The sequence below is a fragment of the Periophthalmus magnuspinnatus genome, chromosome 17 (assembly GCF_009829125.3).
Source record: "Periophthalmus magnuspinnatus isolate fPerMag1 chromosome 17, fPerMag1.2.pri, whole genome shotgun sequence".
NCBI classification, from domain to species: Eukaryota; Metazoa; Chordata; class Actinopteri; order Gobiiformes; family Gobiidae; genus Periophthalmus; species Periophthalmus magnuspinnatus.
Genome location: NC_047142.1, coordinates 6820504 through 6848065, shown reverse-complemented (window position 1 = coordinate 6848065; position 27562 = coordinate 6820504). Strand labels below are relative to the sequence as shown.

General features: G+C 42.2%; 4 protein-coding genes across 5 annotated transcripts in view; 1 reads left to right on the top strand and 3 right to left on the bottom strand.

Annotated features, from left to right (window-relative positions):
- LOC117384914 (protein unc-13 homolog A-like) overlaps nucleotides 1-8941 on the top strand; it is a 29292-nt gene extending 20351 nt beyond the window's left edge. Inside the window, exons 30-42 of the mRNA XM_033982086.2 lie at nucleotides 3479-3622; nucleotides 3714-3791; nucleotides 4447-4524; nucleotides 4608-4696; nucleotides 4776-4919; nucleotides 4997-5120; nucleotides 5579-5635; nucleotides 5757-5837; nucleotides 5944-6091; nucleotides 6253-6309; nucleotides 6378-6464; nucleotides 6535-6691; nucleotides 6819-8941. Coding sequence (XP_033837977.1) covers nucleotides 3479-3622; nucleotides 3714-3791; nucleotides 4447-4524; nucleotides 4608-4696; nucleotides 4776-4919; nucleotides 4997-5120; nucleotides 5579-5635; nucleotides 5757-5837; nucleotides 5944-6091; nucleotides 6253-6309; nucleotides 6378-6464; nucleotides 6535-6691; nucleotides 6819-7107 — 1533 coding nt within the window. The 3' untranslated portion in view covers nucleotides 7108-8941. The remainder of the gene's footprint in view (nucleotides 1-3478; nucleotides 3623-3713; nucleotides 3792-4446; nucleotides 4525-4607; nucleotides 4697-4775; nucleotides 4920-4996; nucleotides 5121-5578; nucleotides 5636-5756; nucleotides 5838-5943; nucleotides 6092-6252; nucleotides 6310-6377; nucleotides 6465-6534; nucleotides 6692-6818) is intronic.
- Nucleotides 8942-10269: 1328 nt separating this feature from the next.
- On the bottom strand, nucleotides 10270-17367 carry LOC117384922 (RNA-binding protein MEX3B). Its single transcript, XM_033982099.2, has 5 exons — nucleotides 17301-17367; nucleotides 17014-17148; nucleotides 16035-16560; nucleotides 14729-14970; nucleotides 10270-14649 (listed from the first exon to the last, which is right to left on the bottom strand). Exons 3-5 carry the CDS (start codon nucleotides 16507-16509, stop codon nucleotides 13465-13467), a joined length of 1902 nt encoding a protein of 633 aa, XP_033837990.1. The 5' UTR covers nucleotides 16510-16560; nucleotides 17014-17148; nucleotides 17301-17367; the 3' UTR covers nucleotides 10270-13464.
- A 468-nt stretch (nucleotides 17368-17835) lies between these two features.
- On the bottom strand, nucleotides 17836-23409 carry mbd3a (methyl-CpG binding domain protein 3a). Of its 2 annotated transcripts, XM_033982124.2 has the most exons (6): nucleotides 23265-23407; nucleotides 21331-21496; nucleotides 20219-20356; nucleotides 20053-20143; nucleotides 19776-19953; nucleotides 17836-19658 (listed from the first exon to the last, which is right to left on the bottom strand). In XM_033982124.2, the coding sequence occupies exons 1-6, from the start codon at nucleotides 23276-23278 to the stop codon at nucleotides 19508-19510; spliced, it is 738 nt and encodes a 245-aa protein (XP_033838015.1). In that variant the 5' UTR covers nucleotides 23279-23407; the 3' UTR covers nucleotides 17836-19507. The 2 variants fall into 2 exon arrangements, with proteins under 2 accessions (XP_033838015.1, XP_033838014.1); XM_033982123.2 differs by having other exon boundaries at nucleotides 19240-19658; nucleotides 19776-20143; nucleotides 23265-23409.
- A 194-nt stretch (nucleotides 23410-23603) lies between these two features.
- On the bottom strand, nucleotides 23604-27489 carry LOC117384946 (cytochrome b-c1 complex subunit 10). Its single transcript, XM_033982132.2, has 3 exons — nucleotides 27396-27489; nucleotides 25318-25447; nucleotides 23604-23777 (listed from the first exon to the last, which is right to left on the bottom strand). The coding sequence occupies exons 1-2, from the start codon at nucleotides 27443-27445 to the stop codon at nucleotides 25327-25329; spliced, it is 171 nt and encodes a 56-aa protein (XP_033838023.1). The 5' UTR covers nucleotides 27446-27489; the 3' UTR covers nucleotides 23604-23777; nucleotides 25318-25326.
- Nucleotides 27490-27562: the final 73 nt, after the last annotated feature.

Genomic DNA, 27562 nt, shown 5'->3' with positions numbered 1-27562 from the left:
CGCAGTGAAAAGGTCGATACAAAGCAGCTGAAGATCCTCCCAACTCGTATGTCAGAAAATCCTTTGGGTCCAATTACCGTCGCCCTCGGCAGCCTCTGCTTTCCTGTGTCAGCGGAACAGCACTCCAAAGACCCAGTCACATACCATAACACCACTCACTGAACTAATGGTCTCACTGATACTAAGGGTCTGCTCCCAATCATAACCCTCTTAATGTGCCATCGCATTGATTTTCACAATACACTTTATCATTGGCAGCTCCATAATACATTTTATTGTATCCACAAACCACATTTAACTTTTGAGTCATTCTCGCAATAACAGTCACAGTTTCACTGATACAAATTATATGACTAAACAATATGCATAATGTGAATCAATGTCCATCCATCCATCCATCCATCCATTTTCTTCCGCTTATCCGGGGCCGGGTCGCGGGGGCAGCAGTCTAAGCAGGGACTCCCAGACTTCCCTCACCCCGGACACGTCCTCCAGCTCCTCCGGTGGGACCCCAAGGCGTTCCCAGGCCAGCCGAGAGACATAGTCCCTCCAGCGTGTCCTGGGTCTTCCCCGGGGCCTCCTCCCGGTGGGACATGCCCAGAACACCTCCCTTGGAAGGCGTCCAGGAGGCATCCTGAGCAGATGCCCGAGCCACCTCAACTGGTTCCTCTCAACGTGTAGGAGCAGCGGCTCTACTCCGAGCTCCTCCCGTGTGACCGAGCTCCTCACCCTATCCCTAAGGTTGCGCCCGGCCACTCTGCGGAGGAAGCCCATTTCAGCCGCTTGTATCCGCGACCTTGTCCTTTCGGTCATTACCCAGAGCTAATGACCATAGGTGAGGGTAGGAACGTAGATTGACCGGTAAATTGAGAGCTTCGCGTTTGGGCTCAGCTCCTTCTTCACCACAACGGACCGATACAGCGATCGCATCACTGCAGACGCTGCACCGATCCGCCTGTCAATCTCCCGCTCCATCCTTCCCTCACTCGTGAACAAGACCCCGAGATACTTGAACTCCTCCACTTGGGGGAGAGACTCACCACCCACCCGGAGAGGGCAAACCACCTTTTTCTGGTCGAGAACCATGGCCTCGGATTTGGAGGAGCTGATTCTCATCCCAGCTGCTTCACACTCGGCTGCAAACCGCCCCAGTGCCTGTTGCAGGTCCTGGCTCGAAGAAGCCATCAGGACAACATCATCTGCAAACAGCAGAGATGAAATCCTGTGGTTCCCAAACCAGACCCCCTCCGGCCCCTGGCTGCACCTAGAAATTCTGTCCATAAATATAATGAACAGAACCGGTGACAAAGGGCAGCCCTGAAGGAGTCCAACATGCACCGGGAACAGGTCTGACTTACTGCCGGCAATGCGAACACAGCTCCTGCTCCGGTCATACAGGGACCGGACAGCCCTTAGCAAAGAGCCCCGGACCCCATACTCCCAGAGCACCCCCAAAGGACACCACGAGGGACACGGTCGAATGCCTTCTCCAGATCCACAAAACACATGTGGACTGGTTGGGCATACTCCCATGAGCCCTCGTGGACCCGATGGAGAGTATAGAGCTGGTCCAGTGTTCCACGACCGGGACGAAAACCACACTGCTCCTCCTGAATGCGAGGTTCGACTATCGGTCGGATTCTCCTCTCCAGTACCCTGGAATAGACCTTACCGGGAAGGCTGAGGAGTGTGATTTCCCTATAATTGGAACACACCCTCCGGTCCCCCTTCTTATACAGAGGGACCACCACCACAACATCCAGAGACTTGAGGTACTCAGGATGGATCTCATCCACCCCTGGAGCCTTGCCACCGAGGAGCTTGCCAACCACCTCAGTGACTTCAGCCAGGGTGATGGACGAGTCCGCCTCTGGGTCCCCAGTTTCTGCTTCCTCCTCGGAAGACGTGACAGTGGGATTGAGGAGATCCTCAAAGTATTCCTTCCATCGCCCGACAACATCCCCAGTCGAGGTCAGCAGCTCTCCACCCGCACTGTAAACAGTGTTGGTGAAGCACTGCTTCCCCCTCCTGAGGCGTCGGACGGTTTGCCAGAATCTCTTTGAGGCCGTCCGATAGTCCTCCTCCATGGCCTCCCCGAACTCCTCCCAACCCCGAGTTTTTGCCTCTGTGACTGCCCGAGCCGCGGCACGCTTGGCCCGCCGGTACTCATCAGCTGCCTCAGGAGTCCCACGAGCCAACAAGGCTCGATAGGACTCCTTCTTCAGCTTGACACAACAATGACACAACAGTGAGAGACCTGTCCCCGACCCGAAGGCGCAGGGACGCGACCCTCTCGTTCACCGGAGTGAACCCCAACATGCAGCGGCTGAGCTGTGGGGCAATAAGCAAGCCCACACCAGCTCGCCGCCGCTCCCCGCGGGCAACGCCAGAGAAATGGAGAGTCCAACCCCTCTCAAGAAGTTGGGTTCCAGAGCCCAAGCTGTGCGTGGAGGTGAGGCCGACTATATCTAGCCGGTAACGCTCAACCTCCTGCACAAGCTCAGGCTCCTTCCCCCCCAGCGAGGTGACATTCCATGTCCCCAGAGCTAGTCTCCATGTCCGGAGATACGGTCGTTGAGGTCCCCGCCTTCGACTGCCGCCTGGATCTCTCTGCACCCGCCCCTCATGGCTCCTCCCGCAGGTGGTGGGTCCACGGGAGGACGGCCCCACGTCGTTCCTTCGGGCTGGGCCCGACCGGGCCCCGTGGGGAAAGGCCCGGCCACCAGGCGCTCGCTGCCGAGCACCCACCCCAGACCTGGCTCCAGGGTGGGGCCCCGGTAACGCCAGTCCGGGTGACGTAACTGGCCTTGTTCTTTTTCTCTTCATGTAGGGCTTCTGAACCGCTCTTAGTCAGACCCGTCTCCCAGGACCTGTTTGCCATGGGTGACCCTACCAGGGGCATGAAGCCCCCGACAACATAGCTCCCAGGGTCATTCGGGTGCTCAAACCCCTCCACCACGTTAAGGTGGCGGTTCGGGGAGGGGTGAATCAATGTGGTCATTTCTATATTTGGAGAGAATAATGTCATATTTATCTATCTCCTAGAAGTGCACATAGGCCTGTCAAATTTTTAAGTGAACAAAAAATATTAACATTGAAACTACTTTATGCCACTGAAACAACAACCCTAAAGCTGGAAATGCCAGGGAAACTCTGAAGGCAAAATATTGCAACAAATAAATAGTAAAATTAAACACTAGTTAGTAAGCATCTATAATCAGTCATAGAAGTTACAGATACAGCTCAAATTTCAAAATAAATGATTCTATCGAACTTGATATAGTAATTTTGTGAGAGGCTTAAGTATTCACAGACCAAGTGTAACATTATGACCACCAGTGCACTCTCTAAGGGTTTGGTTGTGTCTGATAAGTGTGTTAGCTGGAGTTGTCTGGCTGGCTTTTATCTGCACTGTGTATCAGCCGATGCTTGCTCACACATGTCCCTCTGGTCTTTTTTGTTTCTTTTCACGCTTCAGTTCCAGGTCACATCGGAGCATGCTCTCTTCTCCTGCTCAGTGGTGGATGTCTTCTCCCAGCTCAACCAAAGCTTTGAGATAATCCGCAAACTTGAGTGTCCTGATCCTCAGATTGTTGGCAACTACATGAAGAGATTTGCAAAGGTAGGAAAATATCTGTCCTAATCCTCATTTATCTCTTGAAGAGTGTGATATTTTGAATAGTGTGCATTAAAAATGCCTTTTGTCTTTTTAGACCATTGGTAATGTTCTTCTGTCATATGCCGACATCATTGCCAAGGAGTTTCCAAATCACGTCAAGAAAGAAAAAGTGGTAATTAAAAACATGATCAAACATGCTACTAAAATGCACATAAATAAATTAAAGATGTGCTATGTAACTTTTCTGGGGGACAGTACGACATCTGCTCCATGGAGATGTTATTTATTTTCCTAGAATGTTCCACTAGGCAAGCCCACGAGAGGCAACCCCACTCACAGCAGAATGCGTTTGAGTGGGCAACACCTGTAACTGATTAAATGCAGCATAGATAGATTTTAATGGCATACTGTGGAACATTCTAACCTAAGCAAGAGCATCTCCATAGAGACAAGCAGGTGATGTACCCTCCGCCTGAAAAGTAGACTATAATGTTGGATGTACAGGCAAATATTTCAGTCTAATTGATACCAGCACTATAAACCACTCTTTAGGCTAATAGCTGTGCCCAGGTTGTAGTGTTTCAAAGTGAATTAGGGTCAGCTAATTAGCGGAGTGCTATAGGCTGTAGAGAGGCTGCACTCCCAGAGATCAAGACCCTCAGAGGAGCAGTAATTACTGAAAACTCCCTGCTCTGCATCACTGCCGTGTGCCAAAAAGCAGCCACTGAAAAGTTTGGCTGGTAATCTTGATTGACCATGGTTTAAGCCTGAGGCAGACACAAAGCTACAGAGAACAGATGTAATGATGATGTTGTTTTGTCCTTTAGCCATGTATCATCATCAATAACATTCAGCAACTGCGGGTTCAGTTGGAGAAAATGTTCGAGGCCATGGGAGGCAAAGATGTATGTAGCAATTCACCGAAAACAATAAAGGTAGTCTTAGTTTTATGAAATGTTTTATCTAACTTTAACTTAATCTGTTTTAGCTCAATCCAGAAGCCAGTGATTTCCTTAAAGATCTACAAAACAAACTCAACAATGTTATGGATGATCTTAGCCGCATCTTTTCTGTCAGGTTTGTGTAGTCACCAGATATGCATTGATTATTTATTGACAGATTTGTTCTTACGTGTCATTGGTGTGTGGTCCTGCAGTTTCCAGCCGCAGATTACCGACAATGTGAGACAGATGGGGGATATTCTTGCACAGGTCAAAGGTCAAACTGTTCCAGCTAATGGTAGCGTTGTTCAGGAGGCTGACAATGTTCTGCAACCCATCATGGACTTCCTGGACAGCAAGTAAGTTGAACCCAACAACAGTGGTTTACCCAATAATGCTTAGAGCAAAATTTAAAGAAAACATTTTTGTGTTTCAGTCTGTCGTTGTTTGCGAAGATCTGTGAAAAGACCGTGCTGAAAAGAGTGTTGAAGGAGCTGTGGAAACTGGTGATGAACACGATGGAGAAAATCATTGTGCTTCCAACACTCACAGACCAGACGGTGTGTGAACCTAACACGTTCAGAAAGCTTTCATGTCACTTTTCATTAACTCTTTACATTGACCATGTCGTCATTGCTTCATTTTTCTCTCCATTCCTGCTTTAGGTCATAGTAAGTATGATGCAGGCATATGTATGGTTTATGTGTAACATCACTTAGCATGAGGAAACACAGTTGTTGTTCAGTGTCCAAAACTCACTCTCTGTTAGTCAAGTGCACAACAATCCTCTATGTTATACTGCAAGCAATGTCAACTGGTCTTATAGTCCAATTTCCTCAGCACTTGATTCAGAACAGAAAACCCCCTTTTTAAAAATACATCAATTAAGTGGTTAGCTTAGCCTTGTGCTAATAGTTATCCTCCCATGTTTCACTCATACTCTTTTGAACACATTCACTTTGTCCTACACCAGTCCAAATCTGTGTCTCTGTTGTTAAACTTGCTGCTTTCTTAACAGGGGACTCAGATGATTTTCAATGCTGCTAAAGAATTGGGCCAGCTTTCGAAACTAAAGGTGATTTCAATTTCCAACTCTCAAAGAACTGCCAAAAGAACTGGCCCTGCAAGTAAAAACAAAAGCTTATTCAAGCGTTTTTTTTAATTTATTTTTTGCATTCTCTATGTCTGTTCGGCAGGAGCACATGGGGCGAGAGGAGGCTAAAGCTCTCACTCCAAAACAGTGTGCAGTAATAGAGCTGGCTCTGGAGTCTATAAAGGTAATCTTAATTTTAAATAGCAGCTGTTATATTATATTGTTTTGTCATATTAATCATTTTCTTCTTCATAACCTACAACCACGTCTTTTGTTGTAAATATCCATAGCAATACTTTCATGCCGGTGGAGTGGGGTTGAAAAAGACCTTCTTGGAGAAGAGTCCAGATCTGCAATCTCTGCGTTACGCTCTGTCTCTGTACACACAAGCCACTGACAAACTCATCCGAAAGTTTGTCCTCTCTCAACACGCTCAGGGTATGACACTCTTATTTGGGGAATATAAATGGCTATTGTATCATTGTCCTGTCCATATTAAAATGAGAAAAATATGCTTATAGAGTCTGTTAGATCATTTCATTTGCTGCTCCATTAACTTGACAATGGCAGAAAATGCAAATCTTTTTATTGCTTTGCAGTGCACGGAGGGAAGGGGATCAGGTACACAGCAAATGAGGACACACCACCAGAAAAACGTAAGTCCTATCAGTATGTTTTTATTGTGGTCTGTGACAGGTTTAAACCATTCACTGTGTCTCTGCAGCTGCGGGAGTGGATGCTGTTGGTGAGGTGGTCATGCATGTGGACATTCTGCCTCAACCAAATGGAGAACACAAAATTGGCATCAAAGGTGAAAACGAAGAGGCTCTGTGTACTGTTTAAAACACGTGTTGTGTGTTTACAATTTGTTTCTCTCTCAGTGGCAGCGGCGAATGACCTGAAATGGAAGGCACAAGGGTTCAGACCTTTTGTGGAGGTCTACATTATTGGCCCTCACCTCAGTGACAAGAAGCGCAAATTTGCTACTAAATCCAAAAACAACTGCTGGTCTCCTAAGTTTGGCGAGAGCTTCCAATAGTATGTATCTGCTGGTTTCTACTGTACAACACTTTCCATAGGATTTTATGCAAACCATAGTATGTACAAATACTTATTCCTTAACCTGTGGTAAAGTGACGGATAAATGTTTTCCTCTCCTATGCAGCTCCCTGGGCACAGAGCTGGGTCCGGAAAACTACGAGCTGCAGGTTTGTGTTAAGGACTACTGTTTTGCTCGTGAGGACCGCTGTGTGGGAATGGCTGTCCTGCAGGTCAGAGACATTGTGAAGAAGAACAGCATCACCTGCTGGCTACCGTTGGATAGGCGTGTGCACATGGACGAGACAGGGCTCACTGTGCTGCGAATCTTGTCTCAGCGCAACAATGACGACGTGGCCAAAGAGTTCGTCAAGCTCAAATCAGACCAGCGCTCGTCCGATGAGGGGCGCAGCTGAAGGGGCACACAGGCACAAACCCACTAGAGACAGAGTATTATAGTAGGTCACCCTAAATGAATATGTGCAATCACAAGCACACACAAAACACTGTTGTAAATACAACCTCATACATTGCAATGTTACCAATGCAAACATAAACTATGTTTATAATGTTCATATGGAATACTCTCAAGAGACCTCTAGGCTTTTGTTGAGCCTTCCATTTAGCACTTGTGGATGCCTCATTACTTTTTATACACTGTACATTTAGATGTGATATATTGCAACACTGATAATTCCAAAACCATGTGAATAGTTTGAGGAGAATGACCACTTTGCACTTTGCTTCTTCTTGGTGTCAGGAGAGCAGTCTAAGCCCATAGCTATGCTCTGTCCCTCTGTCTGCCTGCTGCTTGACTGCGTCTTAGGTCTGATGTTCTTTCTCTTTCGTCATTATTGGCTCTGTGTTGTAAGTCAAGGCCCCAGCAAGAGAAGCACCAAAATACTGATCAGTCTCTACGGGCACTACTTGTCTGTCCTGTCACGAACGTCCTGCATGTAGACCCCAGGATCACTGTGAGTTACTTGGCAATTGGCGACCACCTACCTTTCCCCAGTAAAGATGGGTGTCTGTAATATGTGTGTGCATGGTGCATAATATAAACCCTGGAACAAGAAGGTCGAACAATAACCTATGTGACCTTCCTTATCAGTCACATGACCTGTAGTAGTTATAGCACTGGCATCTCTTCAGTTCACTTTAGTTCATTTCACTACAGCAAAGCAATACATCAGATTCTAACGAACACATCCACGGAGCATTACCTTTGAAAAGGGCTATTGGAAAAGTGGACTTGTCTGTTTACACTCAAATGCATACTGCCCAAGCTTTTATTGGCAAATTGACCACACATTTCTGCTTTTTCTGTTCACTCTGTTCACACAAACTAGAATAGAATATTTCAACAAAAAGCATGTTTTAGAGCTGGGCGATTTTCTATACAAAGCCATATGATGGTAAAATAAGTTTTAATTATTCCAAAACACAGTTAGAAATACAGGATTTTAACCATAAATTGGAAGAGATTTTGAGTTATCATAGCTTGTTGAAAATCAAAACGTTTCAATAGTTTGTGCAGTGAGGTTGCTCAGTGTTTGAATCAGGAATAGAAGACAGCTTTAAGAAAGTATTTTTGCTTGCACATTCTTGGTAGTCTGATTAATTATATTTGTTTACATGTTTGTCCATGTACACTGCTTTGCCTTATGTTGCTGTCTGTAATGATCTGCGTAGGGTGTCTTGTTTTCTAAGATTGAGAGCAATATCTTCCCATAAACTTTATGCGCTGTCAACAACAGGAAAAAAACGCAATATCTTCATCCTGGAAATGGAAAACATATTTTTGATACACCCATAAACACTGTTTCCCTCAGCATGTACATAAACGGCAATAGACTAAAAACATTCACCGTTAGGACCAAATTTGCACGAGACAAGCATTATTTTTGGGGTATTAACAGAATAAAAGCCATTGGTTCATTGTACAGTGTTAATTAATGTATGTTCAACAATAATTTGTCCAACTGTTGGTGTGTTAAACAATCCCTTTACCTTATGAAGCTGAAGGGACTCAGATATCCTCTTGATGAGTTGACAGCATGATTGGTCAGTCACATGTTGTCCTTAATACAAACCAAAAAATACTGTTATGAATGTGATTTCTTTCAGCACGGCCTTCCTCGGATCACTGGCCCAAATGCCATAACTAATTAAAAACACCAACCCCTGCCTTTGGTATAGGCATCAACACCAGTGTTTCCCCAACGTATCAAATGTCAAGATCAAAGTTCAAGGGTTAGCACAGCTACCTCTTGGTAAGAAGGTCTTGACTTCGATACCCGGGCTGGCTGAACTACAAATTATCCAGTATTCTAGCTTCTTCCCGCCGTTAATTTATTAAGAAATTCATACTTGTCTCAGTGGATGTGAACCCTGTGACTGATAATATTAAGTTATTCCCCACCTAAGACCCAGAAGCCACATCCCAGTTGAGTTTGGGAAACACTGGTCTGACTCCTACATATTTCTGTTACTCACCTTTCCTTATAAGTCATGCCTAGAAACTGTTTGGAATCAATGCCATACCATAATCGCACACACCTTACACTGACCTATCTTCACAACAGTGGAGCTCAAGCACAAAAGGGCACTTGTAAGAAGACTGTCCATGCATGCACGCTGAGACACACCAGTGGAGACCAGTGATGCCCGATCTGTGAATAGTCAACTATAATTGCATGATGGGAAACTGTATTGTGTCGGCACGTGTCTTTTTGATGTAAACTGGAGTCTGGACATAATGCTTTTTCTGCTCTTTCAATTTCCAAAATGATGTACCGGTAACTACTTTTTTTGTTCAAAGCAGCTTGTGAGTTTGTCATCTGTAATCATTCTGAATGTAGTGTAAACACAAAATTTGCATGAGAGAAACTATTTTCTACTAAGGATGTTTATAATTTGACTTTCATCATGATGAGGTGGATTTGGAATGCTGATTGTGATCTGCTTTCAATTAAAAAAGATGCATTTAAGTTGCAGTACATTTACATTGTTAAAACGTTTTTTAAGGCAAAATTGGCTTGTAATTTTAATATTAACCCTAAAATGCAAACAACACCTTTTACTTTTAAAGGTTCACTAAGTGAATTTTCTGGTGGAGGGACTTCGTCTCATTACGTGTTTGGGATGTTCTGCAGTATGGAATTAACCTAAAATATATAGCATTTATTCAAATTTAGGCATTATGCTCAAAAACACTCAGGATTAGATTTACCTCTGTAGATCTGGCCAATAACTTGTTGTGGTACACATCTGCTTGACTCCATGGGGATATGCCAATAATGCCATACTGTGGAACATTCTAGGCAAAGCAATATTATCTCCATGGAGACTGGCAGATAGCAGACCCTTTATCCTTTCATAAGGTGTACTAATTAGTCTATTGACACATGCTTTTGAAATGCCAAACCTTTCCATTCTTAGCCATTTAATGCAGCTTAAAAGACGTGTTAGGGACTCTGAATTACTTCACTGCCCCCATGTGGCCAAAGGATATATTAGATTCTATAGATGTGAGGAGTCTACATAAATCAGTGAGGAATGAAACACTGTATACGCAATTTTTTATTTTACAGTAAAAAATGAAACCAAAAAACAAGACTTTATTAAAGAAGCATAAAAAATAAAACTCTTATTACATTTCTCATAACCGTAAAGTCAGCTCAAATTATATGATTATACAATTATTCCCGGCTCACGGTTAAAAGGTCCATAAACTTTCAAATAAAATATATTTCAATTTTAAAATTTCTCAATAATTTTCTCATTTTGTTATAAATTGCCTATATGTAGTACACAGGAAATAAAGCAAATAATGGAAAATAAAAATAAGTTTGAAGTAATAAAAAAGGGTCACATTATTGTCTGGGATATTTAGGTATGCAAATAAATCGTAAAAAATAAAATGTGTAAAAACTTTTTTTTTTACATCATAAAAATTATTAGCTAAAGCCAGATGGCTTGAAGACATGCAGATGGTTAACTTACAAATAATGATACATGTTCTTTAGAAACTACACTTTTGAAAACAACATCCCAATGATTGTATTCCAGATATTTACACAGGTTGGGCCTGATCCCTAGTTTGGTTCTGCATACAAAGAATTAAAGCAAAAGAAGAGAGCAGAGGCTGGAGGGGATCAGTCACCCCTGAACTGTGGCTCTCTTCACTCCCCCCACAAGTCACAAAAAGGTCAGAGGTCACTGGCTAGCATGCCTCAAGAAACCCTGTTTTCATTTTTTTTAAGAAAGGAATGGGGGGAGGAGATACTTTTGGCTAAAATAAAAAACAGGTGATCTAAAAAGTACCTTTTCTACAACTACTGTACATGAATTAATTCTAACATTCACACAAGAGTCAGATAAACCTGGTGCATCACCAAATATCTGGCAAACAACACAGTTGATTCTTTTACATATTCGCTTGGATATTTTAAGTTAGGCTTTTGGTTGGCCTCAAGAGACAACTGTCCTGACTGCTCTGTATTCAAATAACTCACAGCTCTCTGTGTTCTGAATGAATAATGCTGCCAGTATCAACACAGCACTCCCACGACAGAACTCTGAGATGTCTGGTCTACCATGTTACCATTCGCTCAGCAGTGCGAATCAAACAAATGATGGCTAAAGATTCAACTTCTGCCAAATTTGACCAATGTGTTTAGAGCTGTGCCGAACTAAACCGGGTCCCCAGTCACAGACCATCAGTCTCACACCTAGAGAGCGCAAAGCACAATCAATTCAGTTTTGCACAGAATCTCCAAAGCACAGTTTTATTATTACTCATGTAGAGTTACCCTTTTTCCTTGTTCAAAAACCTCTTAATACTTCCTTATGTGCATTCATGTCCACAGGAGGACACACGTTAATTATACTTCTATAAATAGAGGGGGAAGAAAATGTGTGCAGGGAATGGGATAGACCGATTCAAAAAGAACATTGGAGCAAATCTACAGGACTTTCTGCAGCCACTGGAGTTTGAACACAAAGTGTCTGGAAGCCCTGGATGACCTAGCTACTAGCTGCCATAAAGGAGTTGGATGTTCCTACTGAGAGCCTGAAAAGGTGGTAAAATCTGTGCAGTCGGAGGAAGCCCTTAAATCTTTAGCTGTGTTGTCTGTTAAATCACGTGTCATGGCTTGTCTCATTCTATGAGCTATTCCAATAAGTTTAGTGTGGCCAAGAACACCAACCATCAATGTCACCCAAATCATACATACCACATAAAAGTATTAACACTATTGAGGCAGTTACTGCAAACTCACACAGAATTCAAGAAAACACAAACACAAAACAGGTGTAACCGCCCTACTCAGTAATGCTAAGAAACACAGGACAGGTCTCAAACTACACTTGTGTTGCTGCTTTTGGCCAGGACAGCAGCTTTGTGAACAGCGTGTCGTCAGAAAGAGTGCCTTACAGCTTTGCTGTGAAATCGGGGTGGAAGACCGTAAATGAACGATAACAGTTAAGAGCTGTTTGAATTTTAGAGGGGCAGGAAATTAGTCAGTGCATTAGAAAAATAGTTTCATCAAGCCCCTTGAAATGGTTTCACATAGAGAGGCAGCCACTTCTCCCTAATCAAACCCCTGTGGGCAAAACATTCATGTGTGACATCAGAAAGCCCTATCTTATCCTAGAGATCAAAATATGTCTGTAAGCCACACACATGACAGTCAATAGTCATAAAACTAGTAGAAAAGACTAAATACACAGATCTAAGTGTAACAGACAGAATCTACATAGTGGAGGGAAATGTTCAAATGTGGATGGATTGCCTTTCTAAGGATGATGGGGAAGCAGAGGAGCAGTGGGACAAACGCTGCGCCTCTTTGTGATGAGGACACAGTGATGTCAAGTTAAACATCATGGGCTTCTGATTTCTAACAACCCCAAATGTATGAAGACTGAAGGGGTCGCTGGCAGCCCAAAAAGAGAGAACTAACCTCAGAAAAGCCTTCATTATTAGTTTCTCGGTTGTTACAGTATTGAGTGGCACTCACTTGTGTACATTTACATTAAAATTAAGGTAATGCTAGGTGTTCCTTTCACAAGCATTTGTTTGGCATCACCATTGGCTAAGCTCACCACATGTTTATGTGGCAGAGAATGTACCCATCAGACATATATTGTTCTGCTCAGTGCCTGACTACATGCCGACCTTTAAAGAAAAGTTCAGAGCTTTAAGAAAATGGCAAACTGTCACTGAACACCACAAACGGCATGAGTAAGAAAGTCAAGAAAGCAGAGAATTGCAGAACAGTTTGTGTTCCTTTAGGAACAATAAAATTAAGTAGTAGAGTAGAAAAAGTGCAGGCCTCGCTGTCAGCTTCATCAAAAATATGTTAAATACAAAAGTGTCAAAAGGAAAGGCTGTGAGACGGAAAGCAGGCATAAATCTGAAAAAGCCAGATGGAGAACTGTCCAGAAAGAGCCATGCATAGGCCCATCCAGGTGAAATGAAGGCATGAAGATAGATAAGACACTAGTTTGTTTCCATAAGCTCACTGCTAAGAGACTGTTAAAGTCCCAGCCATCTGTTTAATTAACTTCATTCTGAAAATAATTGTCATTATTATTATTATTATTATTATTGTTAATATCAGCAAAAAGTCAGTGTCTGAATAGCATTATAATGCATTTATTTTAGTTGAAGGTTAAGATTATTAGTGTCAATCTTTCCATTTCCTCTCCCACCGGTTGTGCCTCTCCAGTCCCCTTCCTGCCCTCATATTGTCCCTGTTTCCCTTTGGGCATTAGGAGAAAATTCGGATGCACTGTGTGGTGGGGGTGTGGCACACAGGGCACTCTGGCTCAGCAGATTGGCAGATTTGGCCCGCACACTCCATGCAGAAGAGGTTATGACCACAAGGTACCAGAGCGGCGGTAACCTCACTCTCGAAGCAAACAAAACAGTCCCTGTTGACCGCTCCACCGACGCCCACCAAGCCCACACCTGGGAGCGAGCTCTTAAGCCTGCTCAACATGCCGGCGCTCAGCCCACTGCTGCCCCCCTCGGAGTCGGTGGGCGAGCCCCCAGGCAGTGAGGAGGCCGAACAGGATGAGTACCCAGTGGAGGACGCACCTGAGCTGGAACTGGACGCTGCCGAGAAGGAGCCGCTGCTGCCACCCGACTGCAGCCAGGACAGGGTGCTAAGCGGGTCACTCTGAGCGCGGCGGGCCAGCGGGTGCTCCAGAGATCCTATGGCTGTGTCCTGAGGCAAAGTAGGCGACAGACGAGGTGTAATGGCCCCTCCGCTCAGACCACTGCTGTTCCTGCGCAGGGGCTGCTGTGAGGAGCTCGACTTGGAGGCTGTCCCATTCACAAAGGGTGCCCAAATGTTGGAAGTGCTGAACTCGAAGCCCAGTTCATCAGAGGAAGGCAATCCTGGTGTAGAGTCACCCCCAAAACTGAGCCCCCCTCCAGCACTGCTGGAGCCAGTGCTAAAAGGACTGGTGGGGCTACCCCCTTCATTGCTTTTGCGACTGTTAGTAAAACCATCAGAGTTCAGGGTGCCATTGTGCGAGTGGTATGTTGCAGAGGACAGCTTTCGCCCAGTTGAGTGCTGCATGGCCATGGAGAGGGCTGGGGGAGGAGAGGGGGGAGAGGGGCCTGAATGGTGCCCAGTTGCCCGGGACCACAGCGAGGCTCCTAGGCCAGCACTCAGTGCACCCAGGCCCTCCAAACTGACATCAGTGCCATTGGTGTGGAAGTCGTTGTCTCCCTGCAGATCCACAAAGGTGCCAGTTCGCAGAGTGATGTGTGTCTCGATCTCCTCCCGGGCTCGGTCCACGTTCTCGGGCATCCCGGTCACCTCGAAGACAGGGTCCTTCTCTCGACTTGGAGTTACAATGTAGGTGTGCGTCTGCTGCTGGATGCGCTTGATAGTGGCTCCTTTCGGTCCCACAACTAGGCCCACAACTCTGTATGGCACCCGCACCTGTACACAACATGGGATATGCTTACACAGTTGGCTTGGGAGGAGGGGTGGGGCACAAGAGTCAAAGTAAGTACTTTACCTGTATGGTAGTCTGCCCTGGAAGGTGAGGTGGTCCAGGGAGTGAGCCTCCGCCCCCTGGACCCCCTGCTTTACAGCGTGAAGCTCGGATCATGGAGAAGTGCTCAGCTGCCGACACGATTTCCCTCTTCGCCATTTCAACATCCTCCCTTCGACCAGTCACTATAAACACAGGATCTTCACCCCGAACTGGAGTCTTTATGTAGGTATTTGTCTTTGCACGTAATGCCTTGATCTTACAACCTAAAAGAAAGGGATAGACAATTAGGTCCTTAAAGAAATTAAAATAAAAAAAGAAGCAAAACAACAATGAATTATTTATCATAGCCTCCATAACCAAGTTTTAAATACTAGCCCCACCTAAAATTGAAATAGTCCTACATTATACAGTATTTTCATAATTTAACAATTATAAATATATAAAGCATTCTCTCTCCAGACTACATAGAATGTGTGTAGTCTGCTGATCTGTCTGTGTAGGCTTATCGCCAGTGTGAACATTCAACGTGTTCTGTTTCTTTAAAGACAGACGCGTCGTTCCTATTGACCAATGGGGCTCGTTGACTGTGATGTCATTCTGGGAAGCTGAAAGCATGGCTTTTCAAACAAAGAGAACAATGACCCACCGCTATAGATGCTGCAGGTGTCGTTATAAATTTAAAAATATGACCCAGACATTATTTATTAGGATACATTTATAAAAAAGATAAAGAAATGACCATTCTGAACGAGCGGCTAAGGCACAAGCAGTAGCTGAGGCAGAGGCAGTGAGAGCAGGGCGTAACACCGCCCAATCCTGTGTTAGTGCGCTTACTGTCTATTCATCCCAAATACACCCAAAACAATAATAGCGCATTCATAGCGTAACATCACCAGGAGGGCTACTTTTGTTCTTGCAAATACTAAATCAACCAACTGCACGAACCATGTCAAACATTTTATGGCATTTTCTTTGTTTGGTGCAAGCTCTGAGACATGTCCAGACTCCCGACAATCTGCCGCTTTGTCTGACCCTCTCCCACCCCTCCCCCTTCATCCTACTCATCAACCACACTCCCTTAGCCCCTTTTCTTGTCAAGCTATTATCTAAATAGAGTCACATGCAAAAGCCCAGAACATGTGCAGTTTAACGCTCATTAGATTATTTCTGTATGAAGCATGAAAACAATGAGTCCCTGTTCAGAAGCAAACTATGGTAGAAAAGTTACAAGTCTAACGTACATCCAAACAAAGAAGAACAGACAGCATGCAACTGAACATGTTGTCCACTAAGACATCACATTATTAGTAATCCATCTTGCGCTCACCTTGCCTGCCCACGATCTCCGCCACATGCTCCGAACTGGGCACTGGGACACACTCGGTCATGTTTACACTTCTTTTCCTGTTACAGAGCACCGAGCTTTGTTCTCCGTGAAGCATGGTGTGAGAGCCAGCCATGTGGTAGCCGCCAGACCCATAATATTCCGGGGAAGGGGAGCAAGATGTGGGCGAATCCCGCGACCCGCTGGGGTGGTCCAGCATCTGCAGATCCACGTAGCCTCCTCCGCCCACTCCATTACAGCCTTCAGAGCCTGAAGCCGGGGTCCCATCCAAGGCGTCCAGTCCATTGCCCCCGCCACCACAGTCCACTTTGTCCAGAGCCATGAGTGACAGCTGGTCCAAGGCAAAGCGGAGTGCCTCCTGGTGCTCCTCATCCCGGGACTCCTGATCCCCGCTGTGCTGGCTGCTGATCACCACGTCGTGGTCCATAATTTCGGGGTGGAATAAAGGGCTAGGCATAGTCTCCGGGATCTCACATCAGCTCACAAAAGCCTGTGTTGATGAGTCACCCTTTCAAAAGACAAAGAAAAAGTTTAGATAGATATACACACATAAGTTGTTAAGACATAACAAAGACGGCAATAGTTGGAGCGCTTGGCTTTGTTGTTGCTTTGTGCCACTGAACCATCCTGGGGCTGCTTGTTTTGTTGGATACAGCATGTTCACATCGTGGATAAATACCCTTTCCTTCAGATGATGCCACAGATAACGCAAACTAATAATAGTTGAAAACGTGCATCAGCTTTAACAAAAGTGGAAAAGAGAAAAATGGATGTAATCGCGATAACAAAAAGAGCTAGCTGTTAGCTGCACGGAGTCGGCTCCAGTCACGTTGTCGCCCCTTTGTTTGGGAGCGCTGGGGCTAGCTGCTAGCTGTACACAGACAGCCGAACTTCTACTCTTTCTTACAGCAGATATGTTCATTTTCAAAATTAAACAAGGGTGGAAAACACTTAAACTTACTTCGTCTTGTCCTATCCAAGAAAGCCCTCTTCCTCTTTGAAGCCAAGTTGTTGAGGGTAAGATGAGAAGAAGGCAATAGGAGGAGGAGGCGATCAGTTGTGGGCAGCACTAGTAGCTAGTGTTAGCCACTAGCAGCTAAACGGGGGGCGTAAGAGAAAACGATTAAAGCGAGGCTGTGTTGTTTTTCCCACTTACTGAAAAATCAAAGCACGCCCCCAAAGCCGTCACTTGGCCCCGATCCTGCGTGGCATCCCCAGACCTGACTGAGACCCAGAAGAAGCAGTTACCTTTTTTTAGTTGAAAACGGAGCTCCTCACTGTGCGCTGACCCCGGTCCGCCGCCTTTGTCTCGCCCATAGACTTTACACACAAGAGGCGCGCGCCGCTTCAGCACCGCACACGGCACTGACGTCACCCGCGACACAACAATGGGTTCAAAGGCCATCTGCAGCACTGAAGCCCATCTGCAGCACTGAAGCCCATCTGCAGCACTGAAGCCCATCTACACACTCCCACTGCCACCCTGGGTCAGAACCACAGACCTATTCACATGGTCAGCACCTGCCTGGGAGCATCTAGGAGACAAGTATTAAAACCTGTGAAGGAATCCTGTCTGTAATAGTCCTCATCACTCACTGCACATCACCTACAAGCACATGTATTGTCCTGGCTGTTCTTTTACGCTCACTAACTCATGTAGACAAAGACAAACGGTACAGAAAACAGCAGATTATTGCCTGCATATTTCTAAACAGTTCATTGCTATTTGTACATTTGGCATTGTTGTTTTCATAGGAGCACGTGGAAGAACAAGTGAAACAAACAATATACAATCAAAATTTATTGTAAAAAGTGGCACAGAAAAAACACGTTTCTTACATGGAAAATAAAACTGCTCAAATGAAAAGACTCAAATATAGCCAGGTATAGGCGTGACCTGTTTCTAGGACATCTGGTACATTTTGTAAACATCCAGAGACCACCTGACTGCAATGGCTGATAAACCAAATACACATTAATCTAGAATTTGATGATATAACTTCAGATGGAGGGATAACTCTATGGGAGATTCACTTTTACAGAAAGAAATAAGCTATCCAATCTTGTGATCTACCCATGTTTAACCGTATTACTTTTGTTAGGCTCCACAAACCGTTAAAAAGGATCTGGCTCATTGTCATATCAAACATCATGGAGCAGCAGTCTGAGCAGGGATGGCCAGACTTGCCTTTCCACATCAAAATCAGTTTAGACCAAAAACACAATTTAAAAACATAACTTACAAATCTAGAAATCAATTTTTTAGAGGCAATGTTTTCATCTTTGAAATGTGAATTATCACAAGGGACTGCAAATGCTCAAAATCTAGTCTCAAAGTCTGTATCTGCCAACAGCAGCAGCTTTACTCTTTATATTTACCAAATAAAATTGAGCTTACACTGATTTGCCTCTGACAGCAGAGGCAAAAACTTCACACTTAGTACAGCCATATATAGCTTTTCTTAAGACCTGGAGAATAAAAGGTTATTTGCTGATTTATATAAAGAAAACCAAACCCCTCTTTTAACCCTTAAATATCCACTTAAACAGCCAATTCTACCATAGAATTCTAACCTGCCCTCCATTTCAATTTTAACCTATGGGCATTCTACAATATTGTGATGTCAAGTGAATGAAATTTGCAATGCATATGAATAGAGCATGGGACTGAACATAAAAAAATGTTTTTGGCCAAATGTCCATAGAGATACATTAGCAAAAACAATGTAAAAAGTGAACAAAGCTTGATAAGCTGCTGGATCACTACTGGTAAATTCATGTATTGTACTATAGTGTTAGAATACGTTTGAATGAACACATTTTTAGCATAAAGTCTTCATTGGTTTAACTAACATGAGGCAAACTGAAAATTCAAGGTGTGATGCCACAATCTTGAGGCTATATTTTTATACCTAGGTGGTTACTACAGTTATCACCATAACTATTAAATGTAGATATTTTGCCTGGCAAATCCAGAATGAGATCTCTGTATGTTTTAAACAGATTGAAGAAGTGTGTATTATAGATCCCAGGCAGGTAGATTAGCACCAATATATAAATCTACAAACCTAGAAAAACCTAAATTTCAGAAACACGCAGCAATCACATAGCAGGATGGAAAGGAACTCCTGGCATAATATCCTAAATGCATTAGCAAAAGCTGTGTTTAGTTGGTGGAATAGTCACACCATACAAAGGATAAATATTTTCTGCCATTATTTGTAAAGAAAAATGTATTGAACACATACAGGAGAAAAGAACTAACCATGATAACACACTCAGTTTATAATATAACAGCACCTTTAACCGTCTAAAAGTAAATGTAAAACCAAAATGAGAAACAACATCTCAACAGAAAGCACTTTTGACATTTAGATAGAAAACGCAAGACTGTCGAGGTATTTGTCATGAGGAATGTAGCTTCAGAAATATGAATGAAGGTTTCTTGATTCCAGCTACGATATCTTTGGGTCCATCTGCATCACGGTCTCATCCTGGCCCCCAGCTGTTTCATCTGAAGTGAGGTCATTTAAATGAGCTAAAGAGTCAGCCATCAGTGCTTCCTCCAGTCGCCTTCGAACACTTTGCACTTGTTTCTCTTGTTTCCTATCACACAGACAAATGGCACCAAGAAGAGCCAAACTGAGTCAAATTATCAATAGTGAAAAACTAAAGAAAGTAGACCTGATAGAAAACAAAGCGAACACAACATGTGAAAGGTACCTTATGTCCTCATCTGTCACAACAAAAGCTTTGCAAAGTGGCTGGGCAGTATTAAGCCAGACTCCAGGATTTTTATCCACTGCTGTTGTCAGCTGTCCAGTGATGGGTGAGCCGCTTGTGTGAAGGGCACTAGCGATGGCAGACAGCAGAGTTTCATCTGAACAGGCAAGCCCTACACCTGCAAAAAGATTTAAAGAGAGGGACATAACAGTCATCATAAATATCAAAATAGTGTTTTCTCCGTGCATTTTAAAAAACAGGGAAATTATTTTCTTACCCTGTAAGCCTTTGGGAAGGTCAATAGTTTTGATTAATTCCTCTGCAATATTAAACGCACTTAAACCACTTAGCTTCCTCTCCCAGAACAACTAAAATGGCAACAATACAATGAAAGTTAATGCATGCTTCATATATAAGCTGATCATGATCATTAGCAGCAGCACCTGTTTGGGTGGATCTTTGGCCTTTCGCAGGTCTGTCTTCACAGTATTTTTGGGGTGCTTCGTCACCTTAGTTACCGGTTGTTTGAAGATTGAGGCTGTTTGCCTCACTGGTAGTGTTGTGTTTAGGTCAAGTCTGGTCTGTTTTTAAGGGGAAAAAAATACATCTTCTCTTGTAATATTGCTCGGGAAATACAGTCATGTGACATGTGATCTTAGAAAACTCACAAAATAACATATTTAGCTAAAAGGCAAAAAACGTTCACACAATGAAACAAAAATAAACTTGTGAAATGGATTAAAATAACGCAGATTTGTACTTTTGTCTGCAATCATTCAATCGTCATTTAACTGTCAATTCACCCTTGTAACCCAGATGTTGATACAGCTGGATCAGGTTAATAGAAATTCATTCTTTTTCAGTCACTATATATTCTCAAATTCCACTCTTACGTGATTTTGTTGTTATTATTTGTGCTGTGTACCTGTGACACTGTGAAGAGCGTGTTTTGCCCTCAGAGCTCTGTAACTTTCTCTGAGGTAAGACGCACTAATTTTAGGTCTAGACAAAGCTGTTATTTTGCTAATCAATGTTTTATTAACTTACTTTTATTATACTTTTCTTTCAAAAGGGATATGGAACCCTCACACTCACAACTGTTTGTGATTTGTTTTTTATTAAACAAGTATGATATTATTATGAATTAATTAATTATTCATATTATTCAATTCATAATTATATTCTATATGTAACCATTAGAAATGTACAGTGCCTGTTAAATGCAGTTCGGTTACAAAATGTAATGTGTTCACATTTGAATCTGTCATATTTTTGAATGTAGTGTATTGTTGCTATTTGAAATCAAATGCATATATTTACGATATGAGAGCTTAGCAACTTTCTCTGAGGAATATTGTTTGGACTGCCTCACATCAGTTTCTACCTTGTCCTTTTGCTGAACAGTAAACCTCCTAAACCTGGACTGAGCCTCTGTCATCTTCACAACAACACCCAGAACACAACGCAGAGCCATATCAAAAGGGGTGGACCGGTTACACAACTTTAATGTACACATGTATTTGTAACCTTGTTTTTAATTTATGAAATCACTGACCTTTATTTGTGTGGGGTTATAGGCATTTCTCTGCTTGTAGTGCTGTGCTTTGGTCTGAAGGAGTCGTCCAGCCCCCACATGGCTGCTGCTGTCAGCATCTATCTGTGAGGCATTTCCAAAACCATGGATGATCTGGGGCTTGTTCAGAAAATGTTTCACAGGAATGCTACAAAATCAACAACACATTGTACATGTAAGCAAGATAAAAATAAAAAATAGGCAAGAAATATCACCTCATATAAGAAAATAAATACATTTTTCTAAAAGCCTTCTAAGGACAAGTTTTGAAAATTTGCATTGCATTTCTTGCTAGAACAATGCCCCTGGTTTGTCTAATGTGTATGTATGTATATATATATATATATATATATATATATATATATATATATATATATATATATACACACACACACACACATTTTAAATAAATACTATACCCTTTTATATAAAATTTCTTTGGTCACTCAAAGACACTTTACATTGCATTATTAATTTACTCCACACCTGGTGATGATAAGCTACTTCTAGCTACAGTTGCCCTGGGCAGAAGTGAGGGTGCAAATCATCAGCATCATTCGCTCTCTAACCTCCATAAACCACTAACAAAGCTACTGGAGTTGATACTGAACTGCCGTCCTTTAGGTTGGGTGCCAAACGCTCGAATCACTCAGTTAGTGGAATTTAAGGATAAAGACAATATATAGATCCTGAGACAATACTGAGATTCTGTGTTTTATTTATAATGCTGCTTTATGCTCAAACAACTTTCCCCCACTGACTCCTTCTACTGGACAGCCTCTGTTGTGAGTCTCTGAGTGGGTAACAGGCAGAGTTAACCAATCACAGTGAAGTGTGAACTCTCAGGCAGCAAATGGCTTGGGCTCACTCTTGATGGCATATATAAAGAGAAATATCTACAGGACGCACTAAGACACACAAAGGAAAATTAACACATGAAGTTTCCGCCTGCCACTGCAACAGTCTATGACCACTCCAGAGGCACTGTCCAGACAGATGGGCACAAAGACCCATTTTGTTCTCACTCATCATTTGTCAAAACTTCTAAAAGTGCATATGACCAAGTAGCCTCATTACTAACATAAACATAGGCTAAATATATTATAAACAAACTGTACCTGATATTGGTAAATGAATGAGTCCAATATAGCCTATAGCTCTACATAATATAGGCCTAATATAATATTCAAATAGCATATAAACATGACATTTCTCAGAGTCTAGTCTTGTAGTCTTCTCTGCTCAGTGTTTGTATGGCCTAAAGCTGTATCATTGTCCTCTGTCCGCCTTGCAGCTGCTGTAATTCAATAGAAGGTGGAGGCTGGAGCACTTTAGTACAGTATTGTCTTCAGTACAGTATTATCTGTCGGCTAAACTCATTCCAAATAGTGCACGTGCTTTAGTTTCAGAGCAGTTTTGTTTCATCCGTGGGCAGATGTGCTACAGTTCACGTGCACAACTTAATGCCCGAACAGTTTGTTTTACTGTCACAGGCTCCATCGTTACTGTTCCTCTGCTTTACACTGGTGTACATGTTTTTATTCATTTGTACAGAGTTACTACTACTTAACTACCTGAATACAGACTCATGTCCTAAACTGGGACTTCCGTTTGCAGAGCTCATTGTTTGTCTTTATGCAGAGGACATAGAGGACTGTTGTCGAGCAGGAGCATGGTGTCCACGAGGTGGTTTCACGCTACACATCCGCGTAACACCCACGGAGACAACGCGACACTTCTGTGCAACGAACATTTAAATGCATCAAACGTGATTAATCTGAGAAGAAAAACTAAACGACTAATGTACGCATCCTGTGCTATAAACAATAATACACGATCATTATCGTACATAGGTCCATGTGACCATGGACAACAAAAAGACAAAGACATGCTACTCGTTAATTGTCAGCACATACCACTTTCTGTCCATGGTCTCGTGTCTGAAGAAATGTTTTCGTTGGCTTCAAAAGTAAATACTTTGAAAGCTTTTTAAAAGTTGGGTTTTCCGTCGACAATGGCCCCCCGTGACATCCCCAATCACTCCGCATACCTACTACGCTGTAATGCGAGGTCTACATCCGCCAAAATCTAGTCCACAAGCGTGACAAAAAAAAACACAGAACAGTTCTTGATGCTTATATATTTTATATACACTGGATAATGGCATCCTATCAATAAAAATGCACTGGACCAAAATATATATTTAAATTAATTGAACTAAAAAAACCCCAAAACTAAAAAAACAACAACACACAATTGTGTACACACTTTAATTCAAAAACAAACAGTACAACAAAGAAATATTAAATTATTTGGATTATACACATCAGCTATAAGAGAATTTCAGCCAGAGCATGGAGTCCTGCTGTCAGTGATGTAGTTGTGTCACAATAAAGATCCTCAAGCAGTTGGCTTCAGTCTCCAAAAACCTAAGAAATAAAGAACAATGACAAAAGTGTCAGTTTCTTCTTCAGTTCCAGATCTGACGTGATCATACAGACATGATGTAAGCAATAATATAATCACACAAATATGCATTTATTTTCCAATCCACTTTACTTGTAAAGCACATATTATAAACAGTGCTGCACATAATGTTAGGCAAAATAATTAATTAAATATATAAACAAACAATGAAAGCTGCAGATCATTCCAGATTTTAGGGCCAGCCACAGAGAAGGCCCTGTTCTGGTTTTAGATCTTGTCTTATGCACCACGAGGTGGAGCTGCCACTTGGATCTTAAAGCACATGCTGGTGTAAATAAATAAGGCTGTGAACACTGAAATTAAGACTGATTTGAGTCATACATTAGTAGCAAAAGAAAATTCAATTTTGTCAACTGGCCAAACCTATTGAAGTGAAGACATTTGGCCGGTCATCTAAGAGCTTCTTCAGTTCTGGTCAGATTGCTGGTGAATACTGCCTTATATCTTCTTGAAGGGAGGAGCAAACTACACTGAAACTAACACATATTTGTTTAAACTTTCTGTTTGTTAGCTAGGTCTACTGAACTACACCAAGTGTGAACTACGCCTGAGTAATTTTGCGTAATCGTTCATGGGTGCTTTCAGACCTATTAGCATACTGACCATCACTATTGTTTTCCTTGTTTTGATTTAGGTCTGAGTGTGGAGTTATAAATAGGAGATAAGTTATATCCAAGGCTCCCATTTCTCTTAAAAAAAATGATTGTCTGTCCTAGCAAGAATTGCCTCTTTACCTCCCCTCTCAAGCCATTTATTTTCTTTGTCTGAGATTTGTACTTCATTACTATCTTCAATGAAGTGGTTATAGGCTTTGAGATGGAGATGGAGATGCACAGCAGATTGTGGTCCCCAGCTGCTCTTGTTGTCACAGCGTTGTATATTCTCTTATGGAGTGGCTGTTTTTTTTCTCCAATATAATTCTCATTGCAGTCTTCACTACACTGAATGGAGTAGACCAAATTGATTTGTTTATGACTCAGGGTTTTGTCCTTTGGGCAAATCCGTTTCTGTCTTAAAGTGTTTGTAGGTTTGAAATGTAGCTGGATTTCATGCCGTCTGAAAATCCTCTAAAGTTTTTCAGAGACACCAGCTGTATAGGGAATAGTTACATCTTATATCCTAGGTCTGTTGTCCTGTTTTTTAGCACTCTTTGATCTATTGAAGGCCCAATTGGGATATCCACAAGCAGAGAGGGGTTTCTGCATGTGTTGTTCTTTAACTTACCTCTGTGCTTGTAGGAATCACTTGAGCCCTGTGTTGTAATGTTCGAATAACAGAATTGAATTTTCTTTTGATTACACAGGCAGTCATACATTACTCTTTTCTGTCCTCTGAATGGAACCTCAATATGAAACGCCTACCCCGTCAAATGTCCAGAATGCTTTACTATATGACAGCCAATGGCATAGTACAATTGTGCTGACTTGCAGTGTATAATACATACCAGTACATGTCATAGCTTAAACTACTTTGATAACTAACCTTCATGGATTACTCCTCCTTTTTAAATTTACCACTGACATAAGGAACATAGTCCAATATTAGTCGCCAGTCGGTGAAGTGGACCAGTGCTACGCCTCCCGCTGTGCCCCACACTGCCATAGTTGGGATCCTTAAAAACAAGAGCAAGAGATGAGACTACATTATAAATGAGTCGGTGATATAAGGGCATTTGTGTCTAAAGCCAAAGCAAATCCTTTATTAATGAAAAATTATATACATCTAGAACCACTACAGAATAATATGGTTAATCAATTCCATTAAATATTTTATTTGAGGTAAAAAAAAAAAAAAAAGTGACCATCTAGAAACATTTGATAGTGCTCTCCCAGAACCAACCATGCATCAAAATATCAAAAAGAGTAATGTTTTCAGATTTTTGGTATCATAGGATGACACTTTGGCCATTAAAAAAAAAAAAAAAAAATCACTGATGCGATCAGAGCTTCTGGTTTAAAAACTTCACAACAATCACGGCTTCAAACTGGAATGTCAATGTCACGTAAGTTGGAAATAAATATACTGATTTAACTTCAGAATCTGGCAACCCATCTTTGATTTGAACATGTTTATGCCATGTCTGGGACACAGATATGATATGGAAGGTTTATGAAATATTGTAAATCATATACACATACTTTACAAAGCATTGTTAAATAAATAATATAAATAATAAGTAAGAAATAGTGTTTGTGGTTGACATCATTTATGAAGGAAAAAAAAAAAAATATATATATATATATATCCCCAGTAACACTTATTATCAATGATCAAAAATGAGTTTTCCTCATAATTTAAGGGAAATCATTAGAGCCGTTTGCCCTGGAGTGTATAAAGCCAAATCATTATAGGCTATGCTCTATAATGAGGAGTAAACTATTTACCAAATAATTATGATGCTGTGTCACAATAAGCAATTCAAAGTTCTGCACTGCATATATCCACCAGTTGGACAGGGAACGAGCAAAGAATAAAAAGCAGCTAATATCTGCCCCTTGGTAAATGGGTCGAAGTATTTAGCACAGTACAGTGTTTTGTAGGCCTGACACAATAATTACTATATCGACTTATCACTCAATATATGTAAGTCAATATTTATGGCATGTGCATTTTACTACTGAGAATTTATTTTATTTTTTTTGTAGTACCATACGATTTGAGCTGCAGATGGTCAAATAAGTTATAAAATATTTTATAACCCTAACCCATTTATTTACTGGAGCATTACATTTTTAAAAAACACTATTCCACATTAAGAAAACGCTTTACTGCGATGATTCTGCGTCATGGATTTTGTGTCAATGACAAAGTAGTTTCAGTATTATTGTTTGTGATATTTATGTGGCAATACATCACACTTCTCAATGTGTTATTGCACAAGGCTTATTGTTTTGAGGTTTGTTTCAAGCACTGCAATTGGGTTACCAGTTTCTATGTTGAAAGTCCAATTGTTTTAAACCCAAAAGGAAACTCTGAACCACTGCCTAAACACACAGCACATGCAGCCAATCATGAATCTGTGCTAGTGCAGCCTCTGCAGCTCAGTGAGTGAATTCTGGAGGTTATGAGCGTTCACATGAGGCATGGCCTGTCCATATAGAAAAACGTGTACATGGCCCCCCATCTCCAGGTTTAAGCACTGGAAATTCGGGTCCAGTGACTGTTTTAGCATAGCCTTCTTTTTCTTAATCGTAAAAGTGCAGGCTACTTGACCATTAAGAGTCAGAAGTCCTGGTCATTAAATATTACAATCTATAGTTTGTTGCTGAACATGTCACTTAGCCTAGTATCCAAAAAATCCTCCTTGCAGGCAAGCTTTACGTCCTGTGTTTGTATACCTTGTAGGAAGAAATTACTACCTTTACCAACAAGTAATTTCTAAAGCTTACCAACTAAACTTGTCGTGACTTCTAGCTCTAAGCGGTGGTGACCTCGTCTTAGCTATTAGCTAAAAGCTAACGTCTACTAAGGACATAACATGATGATACCCACCCAGTCACATCCAATAAAATTGATAACGTTTAGTATTATTCTGTACTAATACACAACAACCGACTTACCACGACTTGGCGATAGAAACATATTTCGAACCTAAAACTTTACTAAGCATTTTGACCCGAACAGCTGAAGCGCTGGGATGAAAATGTAGCACTTTGCCTCCTGCTGCCTAATGCGCATGCGTGGGGATGTATATCCGGTTCTTACAAAATAAAAGGAAAAGGCAAGT